Source organism: Calypte anna, chromosome 2 (assembly GCF_003957555.1).
Source record: "Calypte anna isolate BGI_N300 chromosome 2, bCalAnn1_v1.p, whole genome shotgun sequence".
Lineage (NCBI taxonomy): Eukaryota > Metazoa > Chordata > Aves > Apodiformes > Trochilidae > Calypte > Calypte anna.
The window spans coordinates 116,861,133-116,872,565 of NC_044245.1; the positions used below are offsets into that span (position 1 = coordinate 116,861,133).

At 39.7% G+C, this 11,433-nt stretch overlaps 1 protein-coding gene across 2 annotated transcripts in view; it reads left to right on the forward strand.

Annotated features, from left to right (window-relative positions):
• The window catches only part of LOC103535680 (serine/threonine-protein kinase Sgk3), a 61,446-nt gene extending 52,394 nt beyond the window's left edge, over nucleotides 1-9,052 (forward strand). For both annotated transcript variants that reach the window (XM_030445633.1, XM_030445632.1), the window contains exons 11-17: nucleotides 1,702-1,814; nucleotides 2,914-2,950; nucleotides 3,059-3,145; nucleotides 4,546-4,641; nucleotides 5,272-5,427; nucleotides 6,479-6,568; nucleotides 7,667-9,052. In XM_030445633.1, the coding sequence (XP_030301493.1) occupies nucleotides 1,702-1,814; nucleotides 2,914-2,950; nucleotides 3,059-3,145; nucleotides 4,546-4,641; nucleotides 5,272-5,427; nucleotides 6,479-6,568; nucleotides 7,667-7,837 (750 nt within the window). In that variant the 3' untranslated portion in view covers nucleotides 7,838-9,052. The remainder of the gene's footprint in view (nucleotides 1-1,701; nucleotides 1,815-2,913; nucleotides 2,951-3,058; nucleotides 3,146-4,545; nucleotides 4,642-5,271; nucleotides 5,428-6,478; nucleotides 6,569-7,666) is intronic.
• The last annotated feature ends 2,381 nt before the right edge of the window (nucleotides 9,053-11,433 follow it).

An 11,433-nucleotide genomic window follows, 5' to 3' on the forward strand; every position in this document is an offset into this window, starting at 1 on the left:
CAGAATCCTCCCAATTTTTAAAATCCTTTTGTTATCTGCTATTACTACAGACTAATATAGCCATACAGACCCTGTTCCTTTTGTTACTGACAACTTTCATCCCAGAGTTATTAATGGTTGTCAGATACAAATACTGTATTTTATGGTTACATAAATGTACATTGATTATGAATTAATCCCATGTTGACATTGTTCACTAAGTAAAACTGTCATTTCCTGTTACTTCTGCATTAGCTGAGGTGCTAGTATTTCACAAATGGAAGGAAGGAAACTGGCAACTACATATTAAATTGATACTACTGGAAACCTTGGGATTATTCTGTTCCTCTGCACAGTATAATTGCTTCTTGCCAAATAGCCTTACCCTCAGGATTCTTTGCCTTGAAGCAGTGCTGTTGAATCCTAGGCACCATTAAGTAGCTTGGAGGAGAACTTGTGAAAGAAGGGGAGTAAGTCTGTATATGTTTAGATATACTTCTGGATAAGTTTATCTTTAGCCAGGGATGGACCTGTTGTTTTTCAAAGAAGCCAGTACTTCCAGGAGTGCTCAAGAAACTTGTGTATAAACTGGTTGAATAGACAGTATACATGAGAAGGGTATAAAATTTTCCTTCCGTTCTTTAAAAGCCTTTATGGAAAATCAAGGGTCTTGTAAACTGATAATACCTGGATGTATCTGTGAGATACGTTTTGAAGAAAACAGTGTAGTGAAAAATTGTGTAAAGCTCAGCCTATCCAACATACATATCAGCTGTATATCTTGTCTCTTGCTGTGTTTTCAGTTTGGTAATTTATTGGTATAAAATGCTTTGGGTGCTTACAGCAGAACAGGAAAGAAGTATGAGACAGGGTACTGCTGTAGGTGATAAAACTCTGGAACCTGAAAGAGCACAGGAGGAGGAGTAGAATTCAAATAGTTTGTTTTGGCTTATCTCAAGGCTTCCTATTATGTCACTGCAGCTGGATATACACAGACAAGTCTGCTGAATAAACCAGGATGTGTTAGTTCATGTTCACATGGCCTACTGTCAGTATGTATGGCATACCTAGAGCTGGCATTCTGACCCCTTTAAGAGTCAAAGCTGGGACAAGGTGGACCTTTCTCTTGTCTAATGTACTGTCATCTTACTTAGATTGTGTTAGCAAATTCCTGGTTTGCTCTGCTCTAAATTCCTGGCTACAATTTCCAGGCGAACAAAAACATACAGTTCAAAACAGCTTTCAAGTTTGAAGGAAGTGCTTGGAAAGCTGTGGTGGCTTTTTGCATTTTTTCCCAAGCTATGTAGGCAGAAACCAGAAAATTTCTGTTCTTTTAAATTTTGTAGAAGTTGAATGAGTAGTATGCTTTCATCTGCATAATACAGTCTTTGGGTAGACTTCGGTATCTCTAAGGAGGCTGTCTTGCATTATTTAATCTTGCCAACCTCGATTTACAGCTTAGTGTTTTATTGTAGTTCCTTTTGCCTTGGTTTTAGGAGAATGTTTTTTTATGTGTTGTAAGTTACCCGTTCATTTCTCAGCTACAGAAGAGAGGAAAGAAAGGTAGCCAAGGAATGATAGTCATGTAGCAAAATGAATTATATTAAATTTCTTGGTTTTTTGGGCAGCTAAAAAAATTAAATTTTACTATTAAAATTACATGTTCCCAACCTGATTTTTTTGTGTGTAATCTTTTTTTATATACTATTTGCATATTTACAGCTGTTCTTTCACTTACAAAGAGAACGTTCCTTTCCTGAGCACAGAGCCAGATTTTATGCTGCTGAAATAGCCAGTGCACTGGGCTACTTACACTCCATAAATATAGTGTACAGGTAAGTTGCTGAAATATATCCTTGTCCTGCAGAAGTTCAAAATAGGACACATTACTGAATAAACCCCACTACACTGTCATCTTATGGGATACACCAACATGGTGGTAAAGAGTTCTTTTTTTATAGTGAATAGTTGTTTAGCTCACCAAGTTGAGTGGCAAAGTAGACATTCCAGAAGGGAGAGCCACTCTCCAGGAAGACCTTTACAGGCTGGAAAAATGGGCTAACAAGAACTTTATGAAGTTCACTGGGGACAAGTGTAAGGTTTTGCACCTGGGAAAACATAACCCAGGGGTGCAGCATAAACTGGGATCCACATGACTGGGGATCAGCTGTGGAAAAGACCTGGAGGTCCTGATGGGACAACAGGCTCAACCTGTGTGTGTGCTGCAGAGGCAAAGCAAGCCAACAGGATGTGGGGTTGTATCAACAAGGGCATCACTAGCAAAGAACTCATCATCCCACTCCAGTGGGCCACACCTGGAATGACGTGTTCAGTTCTGGTCCCTGCTATATAAAAAAAGTTGTGGACAGGCTGAAGAGAATCCAGATAAAGGCCACAAAGATGATTAAAGGACTGGACAGCCTACCATACAGGGAAAGGCTGAGAGAATTGGGTTTGTTCAGCTTTGAGAAGAGAAAGCTGAGGGGGCACCTCGTCACCATATGCCAGTTCTTAAAGTGTGGCCAGCAAGAAGTTGGAGACTGTTTCTACAAGGGAGTCATATGAAAAAGATGAGTAATGGGTGCAGGTTATGCCTGAGGAGGTCCTGATTGAACAGCAGAAGAAAAGCTTTCACTGTGAGAACAGTCAGTCATTGGAATAACCTCAGGAAAGTGGTGGATTCCCCAACACTGCACATTTCTAGGACTCATCTTGAGAAGGTCCTGGGCCATCTTACCTAAACAGTGTTTCTACCTAGAAAGGTTGAAACACATGATCCTTGAGATCCCCTTCCAACCTGGAATTCTGTATTTCTGTGATAACAATTTCACCAAAACTTTAAGCTTTCAGCTGAAAAATATGAGTCTTGGCCTCTGAAGCTCCTGTGTTAGTAACTGCTGCTTTGAATTAATACATTTTATTTTTTCTTAACAGGGATTTAAAACCAGAAAATATTCTCCTAGATTCCCTAGTAAGTATGCAACATTACTTTTGTTTTTCTGTGTTCTCTCACAAAACTTTAGGTATATCCACACGTTGACCATATTCTGTTTTTAAAATACCACTCTTTCTAAAACAGGGTCATGTTGTGCTAACAGACTTCGGACTTTGTAAAGAAGGGATTGCAACTTCTGATACTACTGCAACTTTTTGTGGGACCCCAGAAGTATGTTGACAATTTTTGTACCTTTTTCACTAGTAATTAATAACTGCTGACTAATAGTTGTGTAACTGGTATTTGATTTTGCACTGTTGGAGATTCTTTCAGCAAGCTTTTCCATGAAATCAAAACAAAGAGGAGCTTCTTGCAGAGCTGTTCTTTGTCCTTTTCAGTAATACACGGCATCTCCTACTTAGTACCCACATCCCCCTAACTCATCTCTTCCTCCTTTCTTCCATCCCTTCTGAAACATTGTGTTCCTCCCCGGTCTTAACTGCTAGCTAGATACTGCACAGTCAGCTTGTGTAGCAGCTGCAACAGATTTGTCAGTATGAGTTGGCATGCCATATTCTGCCACTGGTTTTATCAAGCTTATAAGGACTTCATATGTGTGTCTTGAGGAGATTTTGCAAATGCATGAAACTGACCTTTTTGACTGAGCTTGCTCAACTCTGCTGTCTCTTTACCAAGAAAACTAGGCTGGTAAACTCAGAATATGGAAGTCTTGAACACATATGAGGGGTTCACTGAAATGCCAGGATTAAGTGGCTTTGATGATTTGCTAAACATATTTTACAGAAAGGAGTAGGACCACATAAAGCAGAGTGCTAAATGTGAGCTGAAACAATATTTGTTAAATATTTTGGAAAGTTCAAAGGACAATACATAGAACACTGGTGACTGGGTCTGTTTGAGAAAATCTGTGTTTTTTCTTGTGTTCAGAGATTTAGTTTCCCCCCTTACCTTAGACTTGCATGAATTGAAACATAAGAGGATGCTAATGCTGCTACTTTATACGAGTTCTTGAAAATATAAAGACTAAATGCATCAGTTGTTAATTAGCCTTTCTAATCCAAGATTTAGATCCAGTTCTTTTATGATCCTGCTGAAAGCACAGTCATCGTCTTAGTGTTTCTAAACACGGAGCTGAATGACTTGCTGAGTCCAATGCCTAAAAGGCTCAAAGGAGGTTTTGAAAGATTAGACAATGCTTAAGTAATTGAGCTCAAAACAATTTGTTTTTCATGCTTTTGCATAGGGAAGCATACAGGCTGAGGATGTCAGAATAGGCCTGTCTAGTAGCCAGCTTGCTGAGAAGTCTTGCCTCTGCAATAGTGCAGCAATCTGTCTGATATGTGAAACTAGTTCCATAACAGAGGTAGCAAAGTAGTTTGGCAAAACAATAGTGTTTGGGAAGTATTTGCCCTACTGCCCTTCTTGGTAAGTGCCCATACTGTGATACAGTATTTGCAAGGTTTGTTGAAGAACAAGATAAATACTTAGCATTCCTACAATTGCTATGAAGTAACTTCTCCTGAAGGTGTTCACTTTGATGTGACTAAAAGCAAGGTTTTATTCTTGCTAGTGTAATGCTCTAAAATACTTATTTTTTATTTATATTTTAGTATCTTGCACCAGAAGTCATTAAAAAGCAGCCCTATGACAACACAGTAGACTGGTGGTGCCTTGGTGCAGTTCTTTATGAAATGCTTTATGGACTGGTATGTATTTAGTATGGGGGAGGTAGGGCTTCCTTCCATCTTCCTCCCCCTTTATGTGAAGTAACCCTGGTGTAGTGTTAACCATACTAACTTTTGCAAAATACACAAGTACTCCACATAAATGAATGAACATTTTGTTTTATACTTAAGGTAGCACCTGTTCTTCTCTTTTGGAATCTGCGTTGCCAGTTGATGACTAAAATTTTGCTTTCTGGTGAACTTCTGGACATAATTCCAGTGAAGACAAGTAGTCTTCACTTTGAGGGAATGTGAGAGTAAACTGGATCAACACTGATAATGCCCAACAAAAACTCTAATTTATATGAAATTTTGCCCAATATTGGAATAAATAAAATTGAGAGACCCTTTTTTAAAAATGTAATTAAAATGGGAGCTTTAAAGCTGGGTGGGACCTATGAGAAATGTTAGATGAGGAGATGGGTGGGGAACCTATCAAGTGTAAAGGTCTGGTAGTGTTGATGGCTGAATTAGAAGCTGGCAGTGCGTATGAAAAGGGTAGGTTTCTTCATTGCTAGCAGTTTGTATTTCTTACAGAATCATCTACTGATCCAGAAACATGAAACAAAATGTCACATGGCTTCAAATTAATGTACGGCTTTTACTTTTTAGCCTCCTTTTTACTGCCGTGATGTTGCTGAGATGTATGAGAATATTCTTCATAAACCCCTGGTTTTGCGCCCAGGAATCAGCCTTACAGCATGGTCTATTCTGGAAGAACTTCTGGAGAAAGATCGGCAGAGCAGACTTGGAGCAAGGGAAGATTTTGTATGTATTGTCCTAATATATCAAGCCCTGCTCATTTAAAGGGACATCACCAAATTTATTTTCACATAATAGTTTAGTTGGAGCTAGAGCTCTGTTACGTCCATCTCTGTTTTCCTCCTTTGTATTTTTTCCTTAAAGACAGCAGTGTAATCAGTCCCTGAAAGTTATCTGGAAATAGCAGAGTGGTGATTGTTATGAGATACAAATATTTTGAGGTTGGTTGCTGCTATACCTGTCAGCAAAGGAAACAGTTCTGGTGTAGTAGCACTAACGTGTACTAAGGTAGGTTTCACTGTTGGTTGTGAAACTGGAAAATAATAAAAAGAGGCTATTTTCTGGTTTGTCAGCTTAACTAACTACATGAAAAACATTTGGATAGAGAACTGCGCAGAGAGCAGCTTTTTTTTTTTTTTAGCCTTAAAATAATGGCAGTTTTTTTCCCAGTGTAACAACAAAAACTGTCTTTGCAAGAAGGTGATGTGAGAAGTTATAGATGTCTTCAGAACTGTGCAATGAAGAATGAGCTAGAAGGACTCCATTAATATATCTTCATAGTCCTCTGTTTGCAGCCTTAACATTAGGTAGTCTATTGGCCTTGTAAGAGCATTTAGAGGTGACTTACTTTCTCAGTATGGAGCAAGATAAAAGGCTGGTAGCATGTGGCATAGCTGTTTGCTGCTTCATAACTAGTAAGAAAGTAAACAGATTGCAGAATTGTTGAAGCAGCCACTTCTCAAATGAACTGCTTTAGAAGAACTAACAAAACGTTAAGGCAGGAGCTGAGATCCTAAGAGAACATGTTGTTGTTCTATGGTAGACTTGAAGGTGGTTGATTTTAAGGCTTACAAGCAGAAAATAGAATCTTGAAAGGAAAGCAGAGGCAGGCTAACAAGTTTTAATTGCTGTTTTTACCAACTAGAGGTTTTATTGCAAAATAAACGATAAATAAACTGATTAAGTACTTGACTTTCTTACATGCAGTCTGAAATAGTATTTACTGTGATGCACAGGGTTGATTTCTGAAATACCTAATCTTAATTTCTTACTGCAGCTTGAAATTCAAAAACACCCATTCTTTGAATCTCTCAGCTGGACTGATCTTGTTCAGAAGAAAATTCCACCACCATTTAATCCTAATGTGGTAGGTGCCTGGTGCTGTTCTCGTTCATCCTGGCCAAATCTCTGAGAGTTCACCTATTTACGAAGAATGTTTGTTTCAGAATGGTGAAGAGTGAGAATCACCTGGTGCTGGGTGGCCTTTTGAGCAGTGATACTGTTGGTTTTTTACTTAAAACTCAGTTTAACATATCAGCATTTCTCTACTCTTCAAGGAAGAAAATACAGATAGCCTTTTTAATTTGAGGACTTTCTAGAACACTTAACTTCTGCTTACTTCTGCTTTACAAAGCCTTAGTTGAACCTTTTCTTTATGCTCCCATCAGTATAAACTATGTCAAGCTGTGACTACTTGTCCAAAAACTCCAGGAAGGTGATGAGGGCAGGGAGGAGGGGGTGGAAAGAGGAAGGGGGATGAGGAGGTGCATGATGGTGAAGTGGGACAGTGAATAGAAAGTCCTTCCTGAAGTCATATCAGAGCATCACCTTTTGTTGAGCATGTCTGTTTGGTGAAGAAGCTTTAGCTTCTTGTCTATTCTCTCTGTGACTAAATACTACTGTGCTGTAATTGTTAGTTGTTTTACTGGAAAGCTGAGCTTTCATAGCAGTACTGTTGCTAGAATTTGACAATAAGTGTTATTGAAGGAAAAGGGAAAAAGAGATGTGGTTTGTGATTCTTTTGGTGGGCTTTGGTTTTTGTGGTTGTCTTTAGGTTGGTTGGTTTGGGGGTTGGGTTTTTTTTGTTTTGTTATTGTTGTGGATTTGTGGTGTTTTGTTGTTGTTGAGGGTGGCATATTGGGGGGGGGGGGAGGAGGAAGAGGGGGCCCAGCCTGGCTGTTCAGTTTTTGCATCTCCTTAGCAGTTGTTTAAAAAAGAGATATTTCTTATTTCCTGGGTTTATTAGATCATCAAATATGTGGGCTTTGGCCTGAACTCTAGCCTGAAAGAAACCAGCAGGCTTTTAGTGACTGACTTCAGACTTGCTCTAGTATGCTTCTCTACAGTTCCTGTCCTTAAAGAGGAAAGAATGACTTAGTTATTCTCAAGACTTAAATCTAAAATCTAGGGGCAAGTTTAAAACACAGTATTAATATGAGAACTGATAGATCTTTCTGTTTTCTAGGTTGGACCAGATGATATTGGGAATTTTGATGCAGTGTTTACAGAGGAAATGGTCCCATACTCAGTCTGTGTTTCTTCTGATTACAACATTGTTAATGCCAGTGTCCTAGAGGCTGATGATGCATTTCTTGGATTTTCATATGCTCCACCTTCTGAAGATATGTTTTCCTAGGAAGTTACAAGCCAACAGTGTTTTGGAAGCCTTGAGGTGAACTGAAATGTTAGCATTATGGACACATTCCAAAATAGAGAAACCAGTGCCTCGGTTTGTATGTAGGTTTGAATCCTATGAACAACCTTTCTCTGCTGTATAGGAGGAATTTGGGCATTTTGGATGGCTTTATTTGAGGTTTGAACTGTTTGTTCCTGCTGCAGAAAATATTTTTTAAAACCTTTAAAAAACATTCTCTACATATTTTTTAAGCAAAAACACTGACTGTTCTCCTCAGTCCCTTCAAGTTTACATTCATACCTATCTAAGATTTGGCTGGCACAAACAGCAGCAAATTTAGTAAATCTATAATGCTTTTGTACCTATTTACAGTGACTTTGTGCTTGAATTGTAACTATGCAAATTGTCTTTTGTATATCCTGGTTTAAAAAAGGTAAATGTTTTCCCTGTGTTATCAGTTGGAAATATATGTTAATTTACCTGTCAGCACTTAAATGAGGGGTTAATATAAATTGAGACCATTATTATAAAAGGAATTCTACAGAATGAAAAGTTGGTCATGTAAAACTGGAGTGTTTCTCTTGTGCTTGCTGATGTACCCATTTACTCAGTCTGAGGTATGGGGGATTACTCAAAGCTAAGATGAACAAATTAACTGGATTTATGTCATAACATTACTGATCACGCGTTCTACTTTTCCTTCTTCCTTGAGATAAATACATTTTCAACTACATTAAAAATATTTTTGGTTAAAACTCTGCTTTTCCAAAGATGTAATATGCAATAATCACTGTTACTTTAAAAGGCTGTCTGCTTTGACCTTTTGGGGTGGGTGGTGAGCAGATCATGCCAAATAGTAGGAATTTCTCTCACAGATTTATAGTTTGAAACACTAATATGTTCCAAATTGATTGTACTTCAACATTCATAGCTACTTGTATTTCAACGTTTATAGCTACTTGTCTTTGTGTTCCATTTTGCACCATTTTTAAATCTTCACTTGATATTAGGGGGAAAATGTAGATTACGCTGATAATTTTTAAAATGTGAAAAGCTGTTGTATTTCTTATAACATACACATGTATGGACAAGCTGATAATTCTGAACTATTTCTGTTTAAGGAAATTTTTTTAAGCAATGCAAAAATTGACTGCAGTTAAAGTGTATAAAGGCCTATCATTATAGTAGTTTTATTATATATATATTGTAAATAACCTATTTTTGTCTGTTGCTTCAGAAATGTTGTGTGTTTTTTGTTCATACATAGATTCAGTTAAATGCCTTGATTTGAGAGAAGTCTGATAAGCACAGAAGTCTGAGCAGCCAGAGTTGAATGTTAGATAAATCATCTCACTTCTCACAAAATAAGAAAAATTAAAATAAGAAAAATAATAAAAATGCTATAAATACAGCATCAAGGTCAGTTAAAATTGAGAATATTGGGGAAATGAGTGTATCAAACCATGATTCTTTTGAAATTAGTATTGTGCTGTGTCACAGGGACACATTAAAGCCTGATTCTTTGCTTCTCTTATCTCTGTCTCCTATAACACTGTCTCCTGCAGAGCCCTTAAGTGATATTGAGCAGTTGCTACATGAGGTGTTGGAAGGATTGGCTGGGTAAAGCAAGTAAGAATTGACATTGGCATGGCCAGGAGGAAGAACTGTATCATTTGTGGAAGTGGACTGTGAGTGCTCATTTTCCATAGTGCTGCTCTTTGGAAATAACTATGCAGCTTTTTGGGTCAGTCTGAGCAGCATTTTTTTCTGTTGTTTTGTTTTGGATGGTTGGTTGGTTTGGGGTTTTGGTTTTTTTTTTTTGTATGAGTATTTCTGATGGACAGGAAAGTAGAAATTGATTGTAAGTCAGAAAGTATCCATTTTCATAGTGGGTTTTTACTCTGAATACTCCTGAAATTATTATGGGTTGCTAGAACTGCCTTCTCTTTATGGCAAGGAAGCAGATACTGTAGCTGCTTTCTACTTCCTCCAGCAAGTGAAGAAGATGAGAGATGGAGAGTTGAACTTCTGAAGTTGTTGCTGTGGGAGCTAGCATTACTTCTAGTTTTTGTCTATACCTGGCTGCCTGACTGGATAAAGGGGGTTTGTTGGGTGGTTTTTGGGTTGGGTTTTTTTTGTCATACTTGTGGGGTTTCTTTCCTTTTTTACAGAAAAACACACAAAAAAGCAAAAAAACCAAGTAAACATAAATGGCAGTGGTAGTTATTTCTGAGAGAGCAGCTTATTAAGCTTTTTCCTTGAGCAAGCTCTGCCTTTTTGGTTAAGGGTGAATGTGTTAAAACCTATCACTTCTGATTCACTTTGTTCCTTCTACTTTAAGTTCATCTTGTGAAATGCCTTGATCATAGCAGGGCTTCTGAAGAAGTCTGAAGGCTCCGTGTGCAGCCAACATCAAAGGTGTAAAAGCCTCACAGTAATCTTTAATCTAGTGCTCTCATTCTGCATCTCACAATGTTGATTTTCAAAGTGTGACAGCTGGGTTCAGGTAGCTCCTTCACCCACGCTGAGCTGAAAAGTGAACCAAGTGGTTGTGGTAAAGCCCAGACAGGAGATTTGTCAAAAGCCTCCACAGGAACCACCTGTGGTATTCCCTTCCTGTTTTGTCAGAGATGTAATAAAAGGGAGGTAAAATGTGTTTTCTTGTGACTAACGCAAGGGTTTTTGCCTGTCCGTAGCAAAAGGAGATTGTTCCTTCCCTTTCAGAGAGGTGCACCTTACCCCCCTGAGGAGCAGGCCTTGTGGTGCTGTGGAAGCAAAGGACACCTTTGAGCTCTCTGGTCTTTCCTCCTGGGAGGAGAGTGAGACAAGCAGAAGACCATAGGACTGAAATAAAAACACAAACTGAAATACAACAGAAAAAGGAAGCTGAGAGGTGCTGTCCTGGGAGGTAAGTTTGCAGATGTCTGGCATGCTGAAGGCAGCAGTTAAGTATGCACAGTTTATTAATGGAAGAATTAAAATGGTTTCACAAGTAACGTCGTATTTTAGTACTCTTGGCATGCTGTCAGTGAATGACCTGCGCGGGACTGTGGCTGCAGTGCAGCCCGACCGGTGAGGCAGGCACTCAGTGCCATAGTCTTGTGGCACTCAGTGCCATAGTCTAGCAACCACAACGGTGGTTCAAGGGTTGGACTCGATGATCTCTGAGGTCCCTTCCAACCCAGCCAATTCTATGATTCAAAAAAAGCAGTCACAAGAGGTGGTCGGCCATGAGCAGCTGTGGGTAGCAGGTGGGCTCGGGTTTTGCCTCACTTTGCCCGGGCGGGAGTTAGTTTCAACACCTGCCCTGCCCTTCCCGTGGTGGCGGCTGTGAAGCCGCGGATGCCGGACCGGGGGTGCTGCGGTGCCTTCCCGCGCTCTGCCTCACGGCGGCCGCCGGCGGAGGGGGTGAGGGAACGGCAGAGGTAGCCCCGTCCTGCGGCTGTCTCGCTTCCTGGTACCGCCTCGTACGTGGTCCCGTTCGCCTCTCCTGACGGCACACCAACGCCTCCGTAGGGAGCAGGCGTCCTAGTCCTTCTCTCTGCTTCGGTGTGGGCAGCCCGGGTGTCCTCGGCCCCCATTGCTGCCGACGCGGC